Genomic DNA, 26,163 nt, shown 5'->3' with positions numbered 1-26,163 from the left:
ACACTTATTTACAGCAATTAATTCATTAAATAAATCTCTAATAATCTCAAATATGAATATCATGTCAAGCAGTTTTTCTGTGGCTCCATTGAATCCCCTATGGTTCTTTGGCTTAAAGAGAGAGAGGAGAAAAAACAGGAGAAAATGATTATTATGAGTATTGATGTGATATGAATTTGAACTTGTTGCACATCCTTGGTTGTTTTTTATACGTGTAATGAGTGTATACGTATCCAGTAAGTGTTCTCTAATACTGTGTATTCACCCACTATGGGATATGTATATGGGTAGACAAAACTGAGTTGTCATGTGTGAGGAGTAAACTCACATCACTCTGCAGGCACATTTTGAGGCAGACCAGTTCATCAGAACCAAACAGGACAAGACTAGGCTGAGAGCAGATGCTGTTTCCACCATGTTTGTGCATCGCCCCGCACTCAGAAAGAGGAAGCCCCCTGCACAATACGGAATGACAGAAAGAAGAAACGGTTAAAAGATGGTCAGCTTGGAAACAAGAGCCAATCCAGAAAGGTGAAAAACAACTCCAGTAGCCGAGCTTCAAAATCCAGCAACCCCCAAACAGCTCCAAATGTGCCATCAAGCCCATTAGTCAGTCCAACAGAAACATTTGGACTAATCATTACTCCTACAAGTGCTCCAGCGCCCCAGCCAACATCACTACTCCTACACTCCTACAGCCAACATACGGCAGTGTAATAAACAGTGATCCATTATTGCTATTTGAAACTTAACTTGTTGTGTTTTCAATCTCATCATGGTCAGCACCCAACTATCCCACAGCAGGCAACTAATATACACTAACAGGATAAATTAAATACAACATAAATAATACAATAATAGAATACAAGTCTGGTATGGTTACATATGATTACATATATCATACTGTACTATACCATTTTAGTATGTTGTATTCCTCTTTAGTCTTGTAAGATTCATTGATCAAAAGTGCCACCCTAGTTTCAACTTACCTTGTGTTTTCAATCTCTCTTGATGACCTTCTCTCTCCCTTTGCCATCAATCCAAAGTCTGCTGAGCATAATACAGATAATAGTCAACAGATTAACAAAACCTACAAACACTTGATCTATAAATTACACTGTTGTGTACTAGTTAGAAGTCTTAAATATGCATTCTAGTCAATATCAGCAGTGATGTATCACAAGAATGGCTCCCCTCCTTATTAGTTCCCTAAATCTGCTTATTAAGAGGTGGATAATTCACTAAAATGCTTTAATGCACATTTTAATGCACATGTTAATTTGATTCTGATGTACTTATAATACACAATCTGATTTTTTAAGCGTATTAACCTGTAAAAGTGTATCACAGATGGTCCACTGCTCCAGTTTGACTGCGCTGCTCGTATTCGCTGCTAACTTCCGGGAACTATTGACAGGCTCCACGATCTGCCATTGCTGTAAACAAACTGGTCCACTGATCCGCACACATCTTTGCTGACAACTCAAGCTGTGTTGCTGTGTGTGTGTTACTTTTAACACACTTGGAACTTTTTGAGTGAGCTGCTGGTTTGAAGAACACCACAAATTACAACACCTAGATTATGCAAAGGCGTCCAGAACAAAACACACACAGTGTACACTACTCAACATACTGCTGAATACACACAGTGTACACTACTGAACACACTGCTGAATACACACAGTGTACACTACTGAACACACTGCTGAATACACACAGTGTACACTACTGAACACACTGCTGAATACATACAGTGTACAGTACTGAACACACTGCTAAATACACACAGTGTACAGTACTGAATACACTGCTGAACATGTATCTGAACACACATCTGAACATACTGCATGTACTGTTGAACACACATCTGAACACCGTGCCCAAATGCTTACCATGATGCATGAAGTATATGTTGGGAATCAGGGTGATCAGATTCTCAGCATATGTTATAAACCAAACACAGAGCAGGAGGGAGTCAGGTGGACACCTTCATGTATGCAAACGAACATATTGATAAGGTATACAGGACCTGCAGCATGTCAGATAGATACACTGGTCCTACACCATTAAGTGATTTATAGACCAGTAATAACACCTTGAAGGCTATCCTGTATTGTACTGGTAACCAGTGTAAGAACGTAAGAATGGGGGTGATGTGATCACTTCTTTTGCTCCTAGTGACTCTAGTAGCTTCATTTTGAATCAGCTGTAGCTGTTTGACTTTATTGGGAGTCCTGTTAGGAGGTCATTACAGTAATCAACCTGCTAGAGACAAAAGCATGAATGAGTTTCTCAAGATCTGCTTTTGTCAAGAAATCTCTGATCTTATTGATATTCTTAAGATGATAAAACGCTGACTAAATTATTGATTTCATGCAGCTGCTAAACTTAGATCAGAATCTATTAATATGCCTTGATTACGAGCTAGCTCTTTAGAGTGTAGGGTTTTAGAGTCTAAGTAGGCAGCTAGTCTGTGCCTTTCATTGCTACTGCCAAATATAATAATCTCTGTTTTATCTTTATTCAAAGTCAAAGTCAAATTTATTTATATAGCGCCTTTCACAACACGTTGTCACAAAGCAGCTTTACAATCGTATGGGTCTAGATCCAGATTCAGCTTTGACCCATCCAATTAGTAATGTTTTCAAGGCACTTACAGAGAGAGTTACAGGGACTGTAGTTGTCTGGTGAAAGGGTTAAATAGATCTGAAAGTCATCTGCGTAGTTATGGTAGAACAGCCCAGAGTCTAGTATGATCTGTCCAAGTAGAAGCATGTATAAATTAAATAGGAGTGGCCCCAGAATTGAACACAGGTACAAGATCTTATAGATAAGGTAGGTACAGGACCTTATAGATAAATCATCTACAGGACCTCATAAATAAGGCTTCTACAGGACCTTATAGATAAATCATCTACAGGACCTCATAGATAAGGCATCTACAAGACCTTATAGATAAGGTAGGTACAGGACCTCATAGATAAGGCATCTACAAGACCTTATAGATAAGGTAGGTACAGGACCTTATAGATAAGGCATCTATAAGACCTCATAGATAAGGTAGGTACAGGACCTTATAGATAAGGCATCTACAGGACCTCATAGATAAGGCATCTACAAGACCTTATAGATAAGGTAGGTACAAGACCTTATAGATAAGGCATCTACAAGACCTTATAGATAAGGTAGGTACAGGACCTTATAGATAAGGCATCTACAGGACCTCATAGATAAGGCATCTACAAGACCTTATAGATAAGGTAGGTACAGGACCTTATAGATAAGGCATCTATAAGACCTTATAGATAAGGTAGGTACAGGACCTTATAGATAAGGCATCTACAAGACCGTATAGATAAGGTAGGTACAGGACCTTATAGATAAGGCATCGATAAGACCTTATAGATAAGGTAGGTACAGGACCCTATAGATAAGGCATCTATAAGACCTTATAGATAAGTCATCTACAAGACCTTATAGATAAGGTAGGTACAGGACCTTATAGATAAGGCATCTACAACACCTTATAGATAAGGTAGGTACAGGACCTTATAGATAAGGCATCTACAAGACCTTATAGATAAGGTAGGTACAGGACCTTATAGATAAGGCATCTACAAGACCTTATAGATAAGGTAGGTACAGGACCTTATAGATAAGGCATTTTCAAGACCTTATAGATAAGGTAGGTACAGGACCTTATAGATAAGGCATCTACAAGACCTTATAGATAAGGTAGGTACAGGACCTTATAGATAAGGCATCTACAAGACCTTATAGATAAGGTAGGTACAGGACCTTATAGATAAGGCATCTACAAGACCTTATAGATAAGGTAGGTACACAGCAAAATCAGCAGAGTTAAATGTTTGGTGTTGGTGAAATATTTGAGAGTAGAGAGTCAATCTGACTATTGCCCGAGTTAATCCGACTCTGAACAGAGTCTCATCTCTGTGGTTTTACTCCCAACTCCCAAAAAAACTGTGTAAAAATAAAGTGTTAAACAAGCTCTCCTTTAAAATAACTCTGAGAGTGTAAGTACGTCAAGTTCTTCTTTAAAATAACTCTGAGAGTGTAAGTATAAGGAATGCCACCTGATCTTCCCTAACCAGCCTCACCTGCCTCTCATTACCACGCCCCCTTTCAGTCACACTTATACACCTTCCCCAGCACGTCTCAGTCGCGAAGTATTGTTGACTCATGCCACATACCGAGCATTTCTATTTCCTGTTTGATTCCCCGTGTTCTGACCCTTGCTCGCTCCATAGACCTCGTCTCCTCCCTAGCCCTTCTGTACCTCCTGGATTCTGCTCTCCCGTTACGACCCTGGACCGTCACGACCACCCCAAGAGAACGTTACCGCTGCTAATGCTAGTGATCTACTGGTCATTCTCCGTGTGTGTGATTTATGTAAATAAAAGCGACCTACTTCCGCATTTGGATCCCTCTCCGCCTGGTCAATTCGTTACATCAGCTTACATATTTCAGATCCTTTGATAAGTAGTTCTTCAATGAGAATGATAAAAGAGCTTGCATAGTGCCATATTGTTATATGTTGAAAATATGAGAATGTCATTCTGTATTTTTAATGGTTTTATTTTATGTGGTGCACATGTTGAGAAAAAAAATGATAAAACATGTAGTATGTGATTCTATTTTTCAAGTTAAATTGAATTAATTGCACACCCAAAGCTGCAGTATGCAAATCAATATCAGCATGATAAATCAGTTGAGAAAAAATTGACACTGTAAGGTAGTCAGTTTATAACACTGGACTCTGGTGCTGAAAAGTTTGAACACTGAGTAGTGTTGCACAGTGGTACATTTTAACTCTTTTAAGTAGTTAAAAATAACTCTCTTGCAGTGTAATTACTACAACACTTTGAAAAGTGTTAAAATAACACCCTGGGGTGTGGACCCATATAGACATTTTAAAAGTGTTGAAATTAACTCCCATAGAGTTATTTTGTGTCTTTCGAATTTGCTGTGTACAGGACCTTATAGATAAGGCATCTATAAGACCTTATAGATAAGGTAGGTACAGGACCCTATAGATAAGGCATCTATAAGACCTTATAGATAAGTCATCTACAAGACCTTATAGATAAGGTAGGTACAGGACCTTATAGATAAGGCATCTACAAGACCTTATAGATAAGGTAGGTACAGGACCTTATAGATAAGGCATCTACAAGACCTTATAGATAAGGCATCTACAAGACCTTATAGATAAGGTAGGTACAGGACCTTATAGATAAGGCATCTACAAGACCTTATAGATAAGGTAGGTACAGGACCTTATAGATAAGGCATCTACAAGACCTTATAGATAAGGCATCTACAAGACCTTATAGATAAGGTAGGTACAGGACCTTATAGATAAGGCATCTACAAGACCTTATAGATAAGGTAGGTACAGGACCTTATAGATAAGGCATCTATAAGACCTTATAGATAAGGTAGGTACAGGACCTTATAGATAAGGCATCTACAAGACCTTATAGATAAGGTAGGTACAGGACCTTATAGATAAGGCATCTATAAGACCTTATAGATAAGGTAGGTACAGGACCTTATAGATAAGGCATCTACAAGACCTCATAGATAAGGTAGGTACAGGACCTTATAGATAAGGCATCTATAAGACCTTATAGATAAGGCATCTATAAGACCTTATAGATAAGGTAGGTACAGGACCTTATAGATAAGGTAGGTACAGGACCTTATAGATAAGGCATCTGCAAGACCTTATAGATAAGTTAGGTACAGGACCTTATAGATAAGGCATCTATAAGACCTTATAGATAAGGCATCTACAGGTCATGATCCAGACTGACATGAGGATGCTTTGGGCCAGCGGATGCTGACCAGTAAGGATACACTGGCACTGTTTAAACATGAACTGATACAGATGATTCATTCCAGTTCAGAACTATTACTGCTTAAATGATAAACTTATACAGATGATTCATTCCAGTTCAGAACTATTACTGCTTAAATGATAAACTGATACAGATGATTCATTCCAGTTCAGAACTATTACTGCTTAAATGATAAACTAATACAGATGATTCATTCCAGTTCAGAACTATTACTGCTTAAATGATAAACTAATACAGATGATTCATTCCAGTTCAGAACTATTACTGCTTAAATGATAAACTGATACAGATGATTCATTCCAGTTCAGAACTATTACTGCTTAAATGATAAACTAATACAGATGATTCATTCCAGTTCAGAACTATTACTGCTTAAATGATAAACTAATACAGATGATTCATTCCAGTTCAGAACTCTTACTGCTTAAATGATAAACTAATACAAATGATTCATTCCAGTTCAGAACTATTACTGCTTAAATGATAAACTAATACAGATGATTCATTCCAGTTCAGAACTATTACTGCTTAAATGATAAACTAATACAGATGATTCATTCCAGTTCAGAACTATTACTGCTTAAATGATAAACTAATACAGATGATTCATTCCAGTTCAGAACTATTACTGCTTAAATGATAAACTAATACAGATGATTCATTCCAGTTCAGAACTATTACTGCTTAAATATAAACTAATACAGATGATTCATTCCAGTTCAGAACTATTACTGCTTAAATATAAACTAATACAGATGATTCATTCCAGTTTGTGCGGTAGATTCATTGTAAAATGGTGGACCGCTTATTAAAAAGCTGAAGAAGAACAGAAAGTTGATGACTTGCAAATCAGCAGAGGAACACGCTACGTTTCACAACGTCCTGACCAGAATACTGCTAACCACTGCTGACCACTGCTGAAGAATGAAGAACCATCACCCAGAAAGCCAAAGACATCCCACACTGTTCTTTCAGAGAAGCTTTTCATTAAAAGGTAACTGGTGAACCACAATCCACAGATGTATCTACTCTTAGCCAACGCAGGACTAATTAGTGCATTATTATTAAGGAACTTGGTGTAGAGGAGCAGTGGTGAGCTGACACAGCCTGGTGAATAACACTAAACTGAACTACACCATGGCCTCTACTTTATTATAAGTAATATCCCGTGGTACAAACCAAACCACAAACCTCTGTGCTGAAAATGAAGCAGAATCTATTGGAACAGGAAGCTGTAACAAAAACAACCAATGTGAGATGTGGCACCCCACAAATTGCACAAAACATCACATTAACTGTTTGTTAAGATCGTTTCACACTGTTTGTTAAGATCGTTTCACATTTACACTCTGATATTGCACTACATTCAAATATTCCTGAATCTGAATCGAATGTGAATGACCTACATCTTGATGATTAAATGATACTGGACTCGTATGGGACCTACAGTCACGTCTGTCCCCACAGTGTGTGTCCCTGCTGCACTGAGCTGACGATGAATTAAAGACATGAAGACTTTCAGATTTTTAGGAATTCTTCTGTTTTGTGAGGGATATTTAGTTTAATGCAGAGGGCGAGGTGTCTTGACCCTTGTGTACAGCGGGGTGGGTTCAAGATGTTCCTCACATGGTCAGGGGGGCGGCGCCGTGTGTCTCTCACAATCACCAGAACAAACACCTTCATTCTGCTCATGGTGTCTCTTCATACAGCCAACAAACTGAACCTCAACTCAAAGAATAACTGGAATCAGAGGAATCTCCTACTGACTGGTGTGACCACACAGAGAGTGAGTGTGTTTCTTCTGGCTGTTGATTTTGACTTTCTAAACTACACTGTTTTTAATCGTCTTCTTAGGGATAAAAAAAATTATTCTTAGGAATTTTTGTTACATAATTTAATTAGGTTCTTTTTTTCAGACCACAACATTTAAAAAAAGCTAGGTTTTAAGCAGGGGCGATTTTAGGATCTGGTCTTTAGGGGTGCCCAGCCCCCAGTGCTCACAGAGGCACAATACCAAAGTATTGCGCAGGTGCAGAGCAAGTTTTTTGCATAATGTAATATTTAAAAAATGTGTTGAGCCAGGGGGTGCTGAGCAACCTCACGGTGGTGCTCTAGCACCACTAAAAATACCCTAGCCTCGCCCCTGGTTTTAAGAAAATAAACATTAAAACTACATTTTCATCAGGTGTTTTTTCATTATCCAGAATAAGCCCTTTAAACTGATGTACTCATGTCTGTATGTCCAGAATAAGCTCTTTAAACTCATGTACTCATTTCAGTAACTGTATATCCTGTATCTTTGACTTCTCTTTCGGCAGATATGACCATGTGGGTTCTTGTGTTTCTAATAGTTTCTTCCTTAGAGATCTCTAGCTCTGATCGAGGTATGATAGCACTTTGTTCACTCTATTCACTGTAATAATAATAGTAAGCAATTTAATGAGTGTTGGATATGATTAATGTGCATCATCCTATAGATCATAGACATGTTCAGTCGACTGTCCAATTAAATCAGTTCATTACATGCCTGACTCTGCCCCTGACTCCTCCCCTGACTCCTCCCTTGGGGTTGTTTGTCTGTGTGTGTATCTTCGTGCGACTCTGTGTGAGTTTGTGTTTGTCATTGTTATCTGTTTCATCCAGGACAGGCACTAGGTGGCGCTGCAATGAACATTGTTTTTCTTCTTGAAGATACTCCACAGATCTTTCTGTTTTTCTAGCAGATGCAAACAGCACCAAATCCTCCACTAAGAGAAAACCTACAGTTCTACAGAACCACCTCATATGTATGGCCCCTAGGGTCATCCGTACAGCCCCTAGGGTCATCCGTACAGCCCCTATGGTCATCTGTACTGCCCCTATGGTCATCTCTACGGCCCCTATGGTCATTTGTTTGACCCCTAGGGTCATCCGTACAGCCCCTAGGGTCATCCGTACAGCCCCTAGGGTCATCTGTATGGCCCCAATGGTAATTTGTACTGCCCCTATGGTCATCTGTATGGCCCATATGGTCATTTGTACTGCCCCTATGGTCATCTGTACTGCCCCGTCTGATGTGAAAAATTCACAATTGACATGCTCAAGTCAACTGAGTGCTGCCCCTTAGCCAAACTGTCTAGAGCCGGGCCTGGTTTAACCTGCTTTCACCTGCTTTCACCTGGTTTCACCGGGCCTGCATTCATCTGCTTTCACCTGGTTTCACCTGCTTTCACCTGGTTTCACCTGGTTTCACCTGGTTTCACCGGGCCTGCATTCATCTGCTTTCACCTGGTTTCACCTGCTTTCACCTGGTTTCACCTGGTTTCCCCGGGCCTGCATTCATCTGCTTTCACCTGGTTTCATCTGGTTTCACCTGGTTTCACCGGGCCTGCATTCATCTGCTTTCACCTGGTTTCCCCTGGTTTCACCTGGTTTCCCCGGGCCTGGTTTTGTTTCTCACACATTACAGTGCCAACTGTTAATATCTAAAATTAATATCTAAAATATCTAATAATATAACCTATTATTAAAATTGTTGTTATTATTATTATTACTGTTGTTATATAAATTCAATAATTATTAATTTAATTTAATTAATTTAATTTCTGAACACAGTCATGGAGTATTACAGCCCAAGGAGCTGCAAAGACCTCATGGAAAAATATAAAACCAAAGAAGGTATATGACACAATTACTAATATAAAGACAAAGAAAATAGTGTCACAATTACAGAACTGTGGTTATGCATCTTACATTTCACATAAGGTGCTACTAAATCTTTAATCTTTAGATGTACCACCAGGTTAAATAACCCCCAGGGCTAATCTTTAGATGAACAGCCAGGCTAAATCAATGTCATGAGCAGGTTTTTTTGACTTAAGACAAAAACTTAAGGCAGTTTCTAAGTTAGAAACTACCAGACCACACCAGAGTATGAAGAATGTATATTGTTCACTTCCAGCTGCCACAAACGTTACAAATACTGTTTTAATCAAACATCTCCCATCCCACCTACAGATGGGCTGTACTACCTGACCACGGAGAGAGGGGTGGTGTACCAGACCTACTGTGATATGACCACCGCCGGAGGGGGCTGGACGCTGGTGGCCAGTGTCCATGAGAACAACATGTATGGAAAATGCACCGTTGGGGATCGCTGGTCTAGCCAGCAAGGTTGTGACCCCAACCTACCAGGGGGAGAGGGAACCTGGGCTAACACGGTGACGTTTGGGACAGCGGAAGCTGCCACCAGTGATGATTATAAGGTACAGTAAATCACAGAACTTACATCTGCCTCCTCTGTGTCAGAAAGTGCTGAGAGAGGTGAGCTAAGCTGTTGCGTTTGTCTAGATAACACTACACAAAGGCCAGAGCACAGCTATGTAAAGCACAGGTACAGCAGAGGTTTTCATTAGTCAGCTCATCGTGTTCACTGTGCCTACCAGACTATCTGTCTCCCCTCCCACAGAATCCTGGGTATTACGACATCCCGGCACAGGATGTGTCTGTATGGCACGTTCCTAATAACGCTCAGCTACAGGACTGGGCCACCAACGCCATCTTACGCTACCACACGGACGATCACTTCCTCACCCAACATGGAGGAAACCTCTTCTACTTGTTCAAGGTCACTATATTTCTTTGCATGCGTTATATTTCTATGACTGAACATATTTATATATGTCAACAAAAGTCCAAAAGGTCCCATTATACGTCTTTATATTCACAAATGCAGGCTTATCTCAATACAGTCGTGTGACTACTACACTGAGATGAACTGAATGTAGTTTAATCAGAAATCTCACGGTCTTTTACACTGCCCTTATTGAGTAGTCTTGTGTTTCCCCCTTCAGAAATTCCCAGTCAGATATGGAGAAGGCACCTGTCTTAGCAGTAATGGACCTTCTGTCCCAGTGAAGTATGATACTGGAAATGCAGCATCTATCAGGAAGCATTATGGTCCTAACACAAGGGGTTTGTCACTGTTCTTTAACTGCTAAGAGATTTTTACCACAGAAATGTCAATGAATGTCTCCACATAACTGTAACTTGATGAAATTCAATTAATGTTTTTATTTTAATCTTTTCAGAAGAGTTTGAGCCTGGTTTTGTCACTTTCAGAGTGTTTAACCATGAGAGGGCAGCTATGGCACTTTGCTCTGGAGTCAAAGTAACTGGCTGTCACACCGAACATGTGAGCAAATAGAAACAGTTGTACAGTAGTTGGAACCTGAACACCAGACATGCATTACAGTAACTGCTGGGCTTGTGTTCTTCAGTACTGCATTGGTGGAGGGGGTCATTTTCCAGAAGCCACCCCCAGACAGTGTGGAGATTTCACTGGATTTGACTGGGACGGCTACGGGACGAGAGTTGGCTGGAGTGCTTCCAGAGAGATTACTGAATCTGCTGTGCTTCTGTTCTACCGCTGAGATCCTGCTCAGCCCAACCGCAGCTAACAGTCTGACCGTAATTATTATAACAGTGTTAGCATACGTTACAAAACAAAAAACATTGTAGCTTTTAAAAATAAAGTGATTTCCATGCAGTAATTTACAACACATCTCTTTTTAAATGTATTTATTTTCTGGTCTGTTGTGTGCCTGGATCTAACAAACAGATAGATCCCAGAGTCCCCTCAGGAGTGGTGTGGAGTTAGCATCAGCCATGGTGTGGAGTTAGCATCAGTCATGGTGTTGAGTCAGTCAGGGTGTAGTTAGTATCAGCCATGGTGTGGAGTCGGTTATCAGCCATGGTGTGGAGTTAGCATCAGCCATGGTGTGGAGTTAGCATCAGCCATGGTGTGGAGTTAGCATCAGTCATGGTGTGGAGTTAGCATCAGTCATGGTGTTGAGTCAGTCAGGGTGTAGTTAGTATCAGCCATGGTGTGGAGTCGGTCATGAGCCATGGTGTGGAGTTAGCATCAGCCATGTGTAGTGTAATGGTCACACTTCTGATATCTCACGCCGAAAAAAAATCTAGTTTATTTACCTCTGATCCATATCTGATTCAATGAGTTACTAGTTTGCTCTGGCGCCAACCACTGGCGATCGATTGATCGCGATATAACACTTAACTGCTGCCAGTGTTTGGATTTTGGGAACAGAGCCAAGGATGTGAGAAGCACTGAGTCGTAGTCTAAAGAAAGTAAGGAAAGTCCTGCTTTGATCTGGGATCAAGACGGGTGAAAGAAAGTAAGGAAAGTCCTGCTTTGATCTGGGATCAAGACGGGGTGAATCTGGATAAGTCCAGCGATGAGGCTTTCATCAGCAGGAGCTACAGAGCAAACGTTTACACACCAAGAGTTTATTCTGCGCTCATAAGAGAGTCTGCTGCCCTCCTAACATATTCAGTAATGTCAATCAATCAATCAAATTTTATTTATATAGCGCTTTTTACAACAGTTGTTATCACAAAGCAGCTTTACAAGTGCAGAGTCCTAGCCCCCAGTGAGCAAGCCAAAGGCGACAGTGGCAAGGAAAAACTCCCTAGTTTTTTTGCATGAGGAAGAAACCTTGAGAGGAACCAAGACTCAGCGGGGGAACCCATCCTCCTCTGGCCGACACCGGTCACCATGACAACAACAACAACAATTTAGACAGAAAGAAGAGAAAGAAAAGGAAAAATATGTAATAATGTCCATCATGATGTATGCATCTGGTTAGGCAGGAGGTGGCTGGCTCAGGATGGATCGCTGGTCTCCTCATCTCATTATTCCTCAAGCAGGCGGGCAGCCATGTGGAGAAATGAAACAGGGAAAATTAGCTCTGTATGAGGACATATACAGGACAGGTAAAATTATAAACATTTCCGGAGTGTGGCAGCAACTCCGGCATTTAGTTAAATTATTACAGCCTAGCTAAAAAGGCAGAACCAGAAGGTAACATAGGCTTGGGGGCATTCTGAGACAATGGCATCCGTCCACTGCACTGTCAACAAACTTGAGTGACCACGAGCAGTGACAGGATGACAGCACCAGCGCCCCAGTCTACCATAAAACCCTTCGTCTATGAACCCCTGGATCTGTACCTTTATCTAAGGGGGGATGTTAATTATCAAATGCTAAACCAAATAGGTGGGTTTTCAACCTAGACTTAAAGATTGTGACTGTGTCGGAGTCCCGGACGCATTTAGGAAGATTATTCCAAAGCTGGGGGCCTTACAAGAAAAGGCTCTTCCCCCTGCTGTTACCTTATTAATTTTTGGAACTAATAAAAGACCAGCACCCTGTGATCTTAGTGGGCGTGGGGGTTCGTAATAGGAAATAAGTTCCTGAAGGTACTCAGGAGCAAGCCCGTGCAATGCTTTATAAGTTAATAAAAGAATTTTAAAGTCAATACGTAATTTAACTGGGAGCCAATGCAGGGCTGATAGGACTGGACTGATATGCTGAAATTTTCTAGTTCTGGTCAGAACCCTGGCTGCAGCATTTTGAACTATTTGAAGTTTATTTAGATTCCTATTTGAACATCCTGACAGTAGTGCATTGCAGTAGTCTAATCTAGAGCTAACAAAGGCGTGCACCAATTTTTCCGCATCATCCTGTGATAATGCATTTCTTAATTTAGCAATGTTACGGAGATGTAGAAAAGCTATCCTAGTAGTATTATCTATGTATTTATCAAATGATAGGTCAGAGTCGAGTATGACACCTAGGTTTTTGGCTACTGTGCCAGGTGTAATGGGGTAGCCTGCGAGATTAAGCATTAGATCTGGAATTTTCTGTTTTGAGGCCTTAGGGCCCAGAAGGAGAACTTCTGTTTTGTCCTCATTAAGTTGGAGGAAGTTTAGAGACATCCAGCATTTAATATCTCTTACACAGGCCTCAATTTTTCCTAAACTGAGTTTGTCATCAGGTTTGGCTGATATGTAAAGTTGAGTGTCATCTGCATAGCAGTGAAAATTGACACCATGTTTGTTTATAACTGTGCCCAATGGTAGCATATATAATGTAAATAATAGTGGTCCTAGAATGGAGCCTTGCGGGACCCCATATTTAACTTTTGTACGTTTGGATGGAATATTATTGAGCTCTACAAACTGATAGCGATTTGTTAAGTAAGAATGAAACCATGAAAGGGCTGTGCCAGAGACTCCAACCCAGCGTTCTAACCTTTCTAGCAAGATCCTATGATCAATTGTGTCGAAAGCTGCACTAAGATCAAGAAGCACTAACAGCGATACATAACCTTGATCTGAAGCAAGGAGGAGGTCATTTGTTACTTTAACTAATGCTGTTTCAGTACTGTGATGGGGCCTAAAACCAGATTGGAACTTTTCAAATATGTGATGCCTATGCAGATATAGGCATAATTGCTGGGCAACAGCTTTTTCTATGATCTTAGATATAAATGATGTGTTTGAAATGGGTCTATAATTAGATAGTACAGTAGGATTAAGATTTGGTTTCTTAATCAGAGGTGTAATAACTGCTAATTTACATGATTTGGGCATGTGACCTATTGTAATGGATGAGTTAACTATAGTTAGAAGAGGTTCAGTTACCGCTGGTAATACCTCTTTTAATAACTTTGATGGAACCGAGTCTAGTGTGCAGGTAGCACAATTTAAGGAAGAAATTATTTTCTCTAATTCTGATTGTGGGAGTGGATGAAAAGCATCAAGTTTTTCTCCCAGTATGCGATTTAAATCGATGTCAACCAAACCAGATGACATACCAGTTGTATTGCTAATAAAAGGTTTTATATTTTGTCTAATATTCTCTATTTTATTATCAAAAAAATCTATAAATACATTACTAGTGAGGTTTACTGGAATCTGAGGTTCTGCGCCTGCTTGATTTTTTGTAAGTTTGGAAATAGTATTAAAAAGAAATCTAGGATTGTTTTTATTTTTCTCTATCAGTGAGGCTAGGTATGCTGAGCGTGCTTTAGCGAGTGCCCGTTTGTAGTCAATGATGCTATCCTTCCAGGCACAGTAGAATACTTCCAACTTAGTAGATCGCCATTTACGCTCTAATTTACGTACTATTTGTTTTAAGTTTCTAGTTTGGTCAGTGTACCACGGAGCGAGTTTTTTAGATCTAGTCTTTTTATATTTGAGTGGAGCTACTATGTCTAGAGCTGATCTGCAGGTATTCTCTATGCAGTTGGTTAGACTATCTAACTCTCCTGGATAGGATGGCGAGTGGGCTAGAGCAGTTAAATCAGGGAGGGCTTCAATAAACTGTGTTGCTGTTAATGAATTTATCGAGCGCTTTATACACTGCCGAGGAGACGGGCGGGTATTTATGTTAAGATGAATCTCAAATTTGACTAAATAGTGATCAGAGATAGCTACAGTTTGCGGGAGTATATCTATATTATCTACGTCAATACCCAACGTTAAGGGCGTACTCACACTAGGCTCTGTGATCCGGGCCTGGGCACGGTTGCCTGCCGAAGCACGGTTCGTTTGGCTAGTGTGAGCGCTCCAACCGTGCCCGGGCCCGGATCAGTTAACCGTGCTCGGGCCCGCTTTGAAGAGGTGGGCCAGGGCACGATTCATGTGGACTCGGGCACGGTTCGCTTCTAGTGTGAGCGCTATCCGTGCCCGGGCCCGCTTGGTGCCTCGTCTGATTGGTTCATTTCGCTGGAACTCAAACATGACATCAGTGATGCGACGCTCACGTTAAACAGTCGTAGCGGCAAAGCGATTAGCAGACAATCGTTGTGTTAAATTATCGATAAATCTGTGCTTGCACCGTGTTTCTGCACTCCCAAAACGACTCCAAAAATACAATAAAAAGAGAATCGTGAACTCTATAGTGTTGTGCGAGCGCGCTTTTTTCCAAATAAAGCGGCGTTGTGATGACGTAAGCGTGCTCAGGCCGGGTTGCTGAAGCGAGTGTGAGTGCAGGCCAGCGGGGGAGTGGGGAGGGGGGATAACCGGGCCCCAGCACGGAACCAGCAAACCGTGCCTAGTGTGAGTACGCCCTAAGATTAAATCTAGGGTATGATTTTGATAGTGTGTGGGTCCTACAACGTTTTGTGTAATGCCAACAGAGTTCAATATAGAAGTAAAAGCCCTTGTCAGTGGATCCTCCGCATTATCAAAATGTATGTTAAAGTCTCCTACCATTATTATTTTGTCACTACATACTGCTAAATTTGCTGTAAAATCTGTGAAATCTTTTAAGAAATCTGAGTAAGGCCCTGGTGGTCTATATACATTTGTTAGGGAAAATGAACTTTTATTTTCAGATGGACTAATTACATTAATAGACAGCATCTCAAATGAATTAAAGATATCCAAGTATTTCTGATGAATTTCTAAACAATCACGATATATTATACATATTCCTCCTCCTCTGCCTGACAATCTATGTTAATGTATATAACTATATCCCACAGGAGTGGCTTCGTTTAGAGATAAATAGTCACCAGATTGAATCCACGTTTCAGTTAGACATAGAATATCAATTTTCTGGTCAGTTATAAGTTCATTCATAAAAACTGCTTTAGAGTTGAGTGATCGAATATTAATTAATCCAATTTTCAGATCGGTCATATAGGTAATAATTGGATGTGAAGTTTGAATATTAGTTAAAAACTTAGGACGAACTATTTTCTTATGATTTAATTTAACCCGGGGCACAGACACAGTCTCAATCCTATGGGATCTTGGTGACGTCTCTAAGCAACTCGCAGACAGGTTTAGCCCGTTAGTCTGCGGCCTGGTCGCGACTCTGGTTAGTCAGTAGCTCCTAGTACTACACTGCCCACTAACTAACAGACTACGGGCTATGCTGCAAGATAACAGGGCAGCGCCATCCCGGGTGGGGTGGACACCGTCCCTGCCTAAAAGACCAGGCTTGCCCTCGAACTCTTTCCAATTATCAATAAAGCCCACTTGATTTTCGGAGCACCACTTGGACATCCAGCGGTTTAGCGACGTGAGCCTGCTGTATTGCTCATCACCGCGCCGCATTGGGATGGGGCCAGAGCAGATTACGGCATCGGACATCGTCTGGGCTAATTTAACCACCTCTTTAACATTAGCCTTAGTCACTTCTGACTGCCGCAGACGTATATCGTTGGCCCCTACATGAATCACTATCCTAGAGAATCGTTTATGGGCTAACAGTCTAAGGTTGCCACTAATGTCCGGCGCTCTGGCTCCCGGTAAACAGCTGACTGTAACCGCTAGAGCCCCTACAGGAATAGCGACTTTCACGTGTCGGACTATAGAGTCTCCTATGACCAGAGTCTCCTCAGCGGGTGTAACACTGAGCGGGGCAAACCTGTTGGACACGTGAACCGGGGAGTGGTGCTCTGGTGGGCTGGCGTTAGCGGTAGCTGCAGCCCTCGCTCTCCGACTACGCCGCCGAGACGTCACCCATTCGCCCCGCTGTGAGGGCTCTATCGCCGGAGTCGCGGAGGCGCTAGTTCTCCCTGGCGCGTCCACACCTACTACAGACCCTGTCCCTGTCTCTCTATCCCTCAATAATGAGTGGACGCGGCGCTCTAAGCTTTCCACTTTCGCCACAAGAGAAGTAACTAACTGGCACCTCTCACAAATACTATCACTATTACTATCAGTGGCGAAAGGGTCTAGACTAAACATGCCACACTCCGAACAAGGAAACAAACCAACACCAGCCATGAATAAATCAAAACACTTACCGTGTCTAGCCGATTTATACAAACTTACGCTAGCTGATTTTTAGAAGCAGAAAGTTGATCAGCGGCCGGAATATTCAACTGCCCGTCTTGACGGTGGAAGTACTATCTGTAAAAAATTATCTAGGAAGGCAAAAAATAAAGATTAGCACGTAAACAGATTAGTACACTTTAGAAAAACAATTTCAAAATTCGCTCCGCAGCAGCGTCGGCAGGAAGCAGCCTATGTCTAATGTCTATGAATACGACAGCTAAGATATTTTAACAAATCATACCAATACAGCACACGAGCCTGGGAAAACCATCTGTATCTAACCTGGACTTCGTTGGCATGACATACAATGAATGACTCATTACACATTCAAATGACACATTATTTGACACATTTTCCCTCTCAGATACTATATTAATTTCTGAAACTTATCTAGTCTTATTTTAACTTTTTAGTCATAATTTATGTTTGTCCACTATATTACCAAGCATCATAAGTTCTACCTGGGTGAGTGAGGGAGGAGAAGTTGAGAGGTGAGAGGTGAAAGGTGAGAAGTGAGAGGTGAGAGGTGTGTGTGTAGGGACAGACACCATTACACTACACAGGTGTGAGTGTAGGGACAGACACCATTACACTACACAGGTGTGAGTGTAGGGACAGACACCATTACACCACACAGGTGTGAGTGTAGAGACAGACACCATTACACTACACAGGTGTGTGTGTAGGGACAGACACCATTACACTACACAGGTGTGTGTGTGTAGGGACAGACACCATTACACCACACAGGTGTGTGTGTAGGGACAGACACCATTACACCACACAGGTGTGAGTGTAGAGACAGACACCATTACACTACAAAGGTGTGTGTGTAGGGACAGACACCATTACACTACCCAGGTGTGTGTGTAGGGAAAGACACCATTACACTACACAGGTGTGAGTGTAGGGACAGACACCGTTACACTACACAGGTGTGAGTGTAGGGACAGACACCATTACACTACACAGGTGTGTGTGTAGGGACAGACACCATTACACCACACAGGTGTGAGTGTAGAGACAGACACCATTACACTACACAGGTGTGAGTGTAGGGACAGACACCATTACACTACACAGGTGTGTGTGTAGGGACAGACACCATTACACTACACAGGTGTGTGTGTAGGGACAGACACCATTACACTACACAGGTGTGAGTGTAGGGACAGACACCATTACACTACACAGGTGTGAGTGTAGGGACAGACACCATTACACTACACAGGTGTGTGTGTAGGGACAGACACCATTACACTACACAGGTGTGTGTGTAGGGACAGACACCATTACACCACACAGGTGTGAGTGTAGAGACAGACACCATTACACTACACAGGTGTGAGTGTAGGGACAGACACCGTTACACTACACAGGTGTGTGTGTAGGGACAGACACCGTTACACCACACAGGTGTGAGTGTAGAGACAGACACCATTACACTACACAGGTGTGTGTGTAAGGACAGACACCGTTACACTACACAGGTGTGAGTGTAGGGACAGACACCATTACACTACACAGGTGTGAGTGTAAGGACAGACACCGTTACACTACACAGGTGTGAGTGTAGAGACAGACAGACACCGTTACACTACACAGGTGTGTGTGTAGGGACAGACACCATTACACTACACAGGTGTGTGTGTAGGGACAGACACCGTTACACTACACAGGTGTGTGTGTAGGGACAGACACCATTACACTACACAGGTGTGAGTGTAAGGACAGACACCGTTACACTACACAGGTGTGTGTGTAGGGACAGACACCATTACACTACACAGGTGTGTGTGTAGGGACAGACACCGTTACACTACACAGGTGTGTGTGTAGGGACAGACACCGTTACACTACACAGGTGTGTGTGTAGGGACAGACACCATTACACTACACAGGTGTGAGTGTAGAGACAGACAGACACCGTTACACTACACAGGTGTGAGTGTAGGGACAGACACCATTACACTACACAGGTGTGTGTGTAGGGACAGACACCATTACACTACACAGGTGTGAGTGTAAGGACAGACACCATTACACTACACAGGTGTGTGTGTAGGGACGGACACCGTTACACTACACAGGTGTGTGTGCAAGGACAGACACCGTTACACTACACAGGTGTGTGTGCAGGGACAGACACCGTTACACTACACAGGTGTGTGTGTAGTGACAGACACCATTACACTACACAGGTGTGTGTGCAGGGACAGACACCATTACACTACACAGGTGTGAGTGTAAGGACAGACACCGTTACACTACACAGGTGTGTGTGTAGGGACAGACACCATTACACTACACAGGTGTGAGTGTAAGGACAGACACCGTTACACTACACAGGTGTGTGTGTAGGGACAGACACCATTACACTACACAGGTGTGTGTGTAGGGACAGACACCGTTACACTACACAGGTGTGTGTGTAGGGACAGACACCATTACACTACACAGGTGTGAGTGTAGAGACAGACAGACACCATTACACTACACAGGTGTGAGTGTAGAGACAGACAGACACCATTACACTACCCAGGTGTGTGTGTAGGGACAGACACCGTTACACTACACAGGTGTGAGTGTAGGGACAGACACCATTACACTACACAGGTGTGTGTGTAGGGACAGACACCATTACACTACACAGGTGTGAGTGCAGGGACAGACACCATTACACTACCCAGGTGTGTGTGCAGAGACAGACACCATTACACTACACAGGTGTGTGTGCAGGGACAGACACCGTTACACTACACAGGTGTGAGTGTAGGGACAGACACCATTACACTACACAGGTGTGTGTGTAGGGACAGACACCATTACACTACACAGGTGTGTGTGTAGGGACAGACACCGTTACACTACACAGGTGTGTGTGTAGGGACAGACACCGTTACACTACACAGGTGTGTGTGTAGGGACAGACACCGTTACACTACACAGGTGTGAGTGTAGGGACAGACACCATTACACTACCCAGGTGTGTGTGTAGGGACAGACACCGTTACACTACACAGGTGTGAGGTGTGAGTGTAGGGACAGACACCATTACACTACACAGGTGTGTGTGTAGGGACAGACACCATTACACTACCCAGGTGTGTGTGCAGGGACAGACACCATTACACTACACAGGTGTGAGTGTAGGGACAGACACGATTACACTACACAGGTGTGAGTGTAGGGACAGACACCATTACACTACACAGGTGTGTGTGTAGGGACAGACACCGTTACACTACACAGGTGTGTGTGTAGGGACAGACACCATTACACTACCCAGGTGTGTGTGTAGGGACAGACACGATTACACTACACAGGTGTGAGTGTAAGGACAGACACCGTTACACTACACAGGTGTGTGTGTAGGGACAGACACCGTTACACTACACAGGTGTGAGTGTGGGGACAGACACCATTACACTACACAGGTGTGTGTGTAGGGACAGACACCATTACACTACCCAGGTGTGTGTGTAAGGACAGACACCGTTACACTACACAGGTGTGAGTGCAGGGACAGACACCATTACACTACCACAGATTTCATTAAAACCTTTCAGATTGATCCAGTTTGTGTTGAAAACACCCGTCCAGTTGGACACCATTCAGGTCCATCTTGGCTCTGGCAGCAGTGGGCTGGGTTGGCCACCAGAATTATGACCTGAGAAATGTGAGAAATTAATATGATCTCAGCTGAACGTTTTTATTTCACACTATTGTGATTACGGGCAACATCTTTTCTTTCACGTGACTGTGACCAGGGTGATACCACCTGATTATTAATAAGGTAGCTCACCTCCATCTTCTAAAGCAAACCAAGACACCACATAAGCCCTCTACATAAAGTAGTCCAAATATATATTGAAAAATAAACAGAAAACGATGCATAATTTACCAAACTAGTTATATTATAGTTTAGCATGTACGACCACAATCCACACCACATCCCTCTGGATTACCTTCAGATTTCTTACGGGCTGTCTCCAGTTGTAGGTGTTGAGCTCTGATGAAGCTCTGATCATCTGGCTACATTAGCCCGTCTGCTCCCTCTGGTGGCTGGTGGCGGTAAAGTGATGGAAGACCTTATATAATCTACTGTATATCATCTCTAATGATATAAAAGCATATATAACGTTTAATGATATAAAACCATTTCAAAATGCATCATGGACTATTAAGAGCAACTGTGGGAGAGAGAGAGAGGGAGTGTGTGTGTGTGTGTGTGTGTGAGAGAGAGAGAGAGAGAGAGAAAGAGAGAGAGAAGAAAGAGTGGGGGATGGAGACAGGAAGAGAAAGGGAATGAGAGAGGGAGAAAGGAAGTGAGAGAGAGAGGGAGTGAGTGACAGACAGAGAGGGAGGGAGGGAGAATGAGAGACAGGGAGAGGGAGGGAGAGAGTGAGAGAGAGAAGGAAGACTGGGGGATGGAGAGAAAGAGGGAGGGAGTGAGAGAGAAGGAAGAGTGGAGAAAGGGAGAGAAAGTGTTGCGCTTAACCTTTCCTTACCTTAGCCTAGCGTGTTCGTTGATTGCAAAAGAAAACATTACCAGTCTTGTCTTTAGCCTTTTATTAAAAAATACACATAGGCCTATTAATTAATTAAATACAGAGATCTCTGGAGAGCTCACATTACCTAATCATGTCACCCCATGTGCAGCTCTGAAGCTGTCTGCTCTCTTCACCATTATATATGCTTTCCTTCCTAAACATAGGAACTGCACATTCCATAGTTCAACCTACAGCTGTCTCTATTCTGGAAGCGAGGTCTTACTACCTGGCCTTACCACATAAGGTCACAGTGAGCCTCCTCTCACACATCCCATTTTTAGCCTACTGCAGACGCATGGAGTATTGGAAGTGTCACACAAGCGCTTACACCGTCATTCTTACTAACAAACAACTTGATCAATAATATAATGTAAGCAAAACATATAGTGATTAATATTAGATATTTGATGAATACTTTATGACTTCTCAAAATATATATGAATTATGATAAGCTGTTGATTCAATACTGTAATGTAAACAAACTATGAAGGGATTAAGATGAAAACCACAACAAAAGGGAAGGAGAGAGGGAGTGAGAGAGAGAAGGAAGAGTGGAGAAAGGAAGAGAAAGGGAAGGAGAGAGGGAGTGAGAGAAACAGAGGGAGAAAGGGAGAGAAAGAGGGAGAGAGAGAGGGAGGGAGTGACCATGTTTCATTGAGAGGGAATCATTTGTGGTTTCCATGTTTTTGTGATGTTTACAATGTCACTTAAATTGATAAAATCAAATCAGTTACAAACAGATTATTATTCGGTCATTTCATTTCACTGCGTTTTTTAAGCTTAATTTTGAAACAGCACTTGACTGTGGTGTTTTGGAATGGATGAAATTGGGGCTAAGATACAGGCGGGGCTAAGACATGGGCGGGGCTAAAATGATGCCTGCCAATTTGGTGTCCCTAATGTCTTCCCTGAAGATGGCAACCATAATAATTACATGTGTTTTATACGGACTCATCTGGATAACTCAGATCACATTTCACATAAGCAATGAATGTAAATGTGCCATATTTTGTCAATTGTGATTTTTCATCACAATCGAAATTTGTTTTCCGCTTTTAACCCATCTGTGCAGTTAGAGCACACACACACACACACACATTAGTGATTACTAGGGGGCTGTGGATCACACGTGCCCAGAGCAGTGGGCAGCCCTAGCCCGGCACCCGGGGAGCAGTTGGGGTTAGGTGCCTTGCTCAAGGGCACCTCAGTCATGGCCTCAGGTCTGGGAATTGAACCCACGACCCTCCGGGAACAAGACCAGTTCCCTACCACCAGACCATGACTGCCCTATTGATTATTTTGCCATGTGAATTCAGTCATTTAGTAAACCAGAGATGCTGTGAATAAAGATGTGAGTGGTGTTGCATGAGTAATGCAGGCTAGTCATGAAGTAGTGGTCAGTTCCCCTCTTACCTGTCTCTGGTGTGTATGCCTCGGAGTTTCTCTGCTGTCTGTCTCTCTGCTGTCTGTCCCTCACCATCATGAGTGTGTGGGTGTGTCTCAGGTGTCAGAGCCGTCTGGCTGCCACACTATCGTTTGTTCATATGGTGATGACGTCGCAGGTGCTGAACAACTCTGTCCGATTTTTACATTTCTAAGCATCTAAGGTCTCGCTCACCTTTCTCCCTTTATTTCCTGTTTGCAATGACCACTGAAACAAAAACAAATCACGTTTCAGTGTTTTTTATGCTTAGCAGTTAAATGACATCAGCGCCCTCTGCTGTCGACTTTCAGCATCACTCTATCTTAAGGTCAATGAACCATGAAGGCAAATTGATGGGGACTGGATTGTCCAGATGGCCATTCTAGTCCTGAATGTAAACCACACCCCCTTGATAAGGACACTAAAGCACCGACTCTAACCAGGTGGTGTTCTGATAGTTCAGTGAGGAACAACACAAAGTTGTGCTCTTTCAGTAGAGGATCATCCACTCCTACCATATAAGATGTAGACCCCTCCACACACATGCTGTATGACGTAGACTCATCCACACACATGCTGTATGATGTAGACCCGCCCACACACATGCTGTATGACGTAGACCCCTCCACACACATGCTGTATGACGTAGACCCATTCACACACATGCTGTATGACGTAGACGCCTCCACACACATGCTGTATGATGTAGACCCCTCCACACACATGCTGTATGACGTAGACTCATCCACACACATGCTGTATGATGTAGACCCGCCCACACACATGCTGTATGACGTAGAGCCCTCCACACACATGCTGTATGACGTAGACCCATTAACACATGCTGTATGACATAGACGCCTCCACACACATGCTGTATGACGTAGACCCCTCCACACACATGCTGTATGACATAAACCCCTCCACACACATGCTGTGACGTAGACCCGTCCACACACATGCTGTATGACGTAGACCCCTCCACACACATGCTGTATGACGTAGATCCCTCCACACACATGCTGTATGACGTAGACCCCTCCACACACATGCTGTATGACTTAGACCCCTCCACACACATGCTGTATGACGTAGACCCGTCCACACACATGCTGTATGACGTAGACCCGTCCACACACATGCTGTATGACGTAGACCCCTTCACACACATGCTGTATGACGTAGACGCCTCCACACACATGCTGTATGACGTAGACCCCTCCACACACATGCTGTATGACATAAACCCCTCCACACACATGCTGTGACGTAGACCCGCCCACACACATGCTGTATGACGTAGAGCCCTCCACACACATGCTGTATGACGTAGACCCATTCACACACATGCTGTATGACATAGACGCCTCCACACACATGCTGTATGACGTAGACCCCTCCACACACATGCTGTATGACATAAACCCCTCCACACACATGCTGTGACGTAGACCCGTCCACACACATGCTGTATGACGTAGACCCCTCCACACACATGCTGTATGACGTAGATCCCTCCACACACATGCTGTATGACGTAGACCCCTCCACACACATGCTGTATGACTTAGACCCCTCCACACACATGCTGTATGACGTAGACCCGTCCACACACATGCTGTATGACGTAGACCCGTCCACACACATGCTGTATGACGTAGACCCCTTCACACACATGCTGTATGACGTAGACGCCTCCACACACATGCTGTATGACGTAGACCCCTCCACACACATGCTGTATGACATAAACCCCTCCACACACATGCTGTGACGTAGACCCCTCCACACACATGCTGTATGACGTAGACCCGTCCACACACATGCTGTATGACGTAGACCCCTCCACACACATGCTGTATGACGTAGACCCCTCCACACACATGCTGTATGACGTAGACCCCTCCACACACATGCTGTATGACATAGACCCCTCCACACACATGCTGTATGACATAAACCCCTCCACACACATGCTGTATGACGTAGACCCCTCCACACACATGCTGTATGACGTAGACCCGTCCACACACATGCTGTATGACGTAGACCCCTTCACACACATGCTGTATGACGTAGACGCCTCCACACACATGCTGTATGACGTAGACCCCTCCACACACATGCTGTATGACATAAACCCCTCCACACACATGCTGTGACGTAGACCCGTCCACACACATGCTGTATGACGTAGACCCCTCCACACACATGCTGTATGACGTAGACCCCTCCACACACATGCTGTATGACTTAGACCCCTCCACACACATGCTGTATGACGTAGACCCGTCCACACACATGCTGTATGACGTAGACCCCTCCACACACATGCTGTATGACGTAGACCCCTCCACACACATGCTGTATGACATAAACCCCTCCACACACATGCTGTGACGTAGACCCGTCCACACACATGCTGTATGACGTAGACCCCTCCACACACATGCTGTATGACGTAGATCCCTCCACACACATGCTGTATGACGTAGACCCCTCCACACACATGCTGTATGACTTAGACCCCTCCACACACATGCTGTATGACGTAGACCCGTCCACACACATGCTGTATGACGTAGACCCCTTCACACACATGCTGTATGACGTAGACGCCTCCACACACATGCTGTATGACGTAGACCCCTCCACACACATGCTGTATGAC

The 26,163-nt window shown here is 43.1% G+C and overlaps 1 protein-coding gene and 2 long non-coding RNA genes across 5 annotated transcripts in view; 1 reads left to right on the top strand and 2 right to left on the bottom strand.

The window, feature by feature from the left end:
- LOC143527263 (uncharacterized) lies at positions 1 to 4,439 on the bottom strand. Of its 2 annotated transcripts, XR_013134068.1 has the most exons (5): positions 4,212 to 4,439; positions 1,332 to 1,541; positions 990 to 1,047; positions 329 to 455; positions 1 to 111 (listed from the first exon to the last, which is right to left on the bottom strand). It is a non-coding gene; the product is annotated as an uncharacterized LOC143527263 (long non-coding RNA). The 2 variants fall into 2 exon arrangements; XR_013134066.1 differs by lacking the exon at positions 4,212 to 4,439 and having other exon boundaries at positions 1,332 to 2,974.
- Positions 4,440 to 7,536: 3,097 nt separating this feature from the next.
- On the top strand, positions 7,537 to 11,409 carry LOC143519359 (intelectin-like). 2 transcript variants are annotated; one of them, XM_077012711.1, is made up of 8 exons: positions 7,537 to 7,668; positions 8,201 to 8,266; positions 9,477 to 9,539; positions 9,879 to 10,126; positions 10,330 to 10,488; positions 10,715 to 10,835; positions 10,955 to 11,055; positions 11,141 to 11,409. In XM_077012711.1, the coding sequence occupies exons 2-8, from the start codon at positions 8,203 to 8,205 to the stop codon at positions 11,291 to 11,293; spliced, it is 909 nt and encodes a 302-aa protein (XP_076868826.1). In that variant the 5' UTR covers positions 7,537 to 7,668; positions 8,201 to 8,202; the 3' UTR covers positions 11,294 to 11,409. The 2 variants fall into 2 exon arrangements, with proteins under 2 accessions (XP_076868826.1, XP_076868817.1); XM_077012702.1 differs by having other exon boundaries at positions 10,952 to 11,055.
- Positions 11,410 to 12,219: 810 nt separating this feature from the next.
- Positions 12,220 to 26,163, bottom strand: part of LOC143519366 (uncharacterized) — a 41,150-nt gene continuing 27,206 nt past the window's right edge. Inside the window, exons 3-5 of the long non-coding RNA XR_013132414.1 lie at positions 21,485 to 21,581; positions 21,079 to 21,186; positions 12,220 to 17,605 (exon numbers count right to left, since the gene is read on the bottom strand). This is a non-coding gene — a long non-coding RNA (uncharacterized LOC143519366). The remainder of the gene's footprint in view (positions 17,606 to 21,078; positions 21,187 to 21,484; positions 21,582 to 26,163) is intronic.

This window comes from Brachyhypopomus gauderio, chromosome 1 (assembly GCF_052324685.1).
Source record: "Brachyhypopomus gauderio isolate BG-103 chromosome 1, BGAUD_0.2, whole genome shotgun sequence".
Taxonomy (NCBI): Eukaryota; Metazoa; Chordata; class Actinopteri; order Gymnotiformes; family Hypopomidae; genus Brachyhypopomus; species Brachyhypopomus gauderio.
This window is presented reverse-complemented; position numbering and strand designations above follow the sequence as displayed.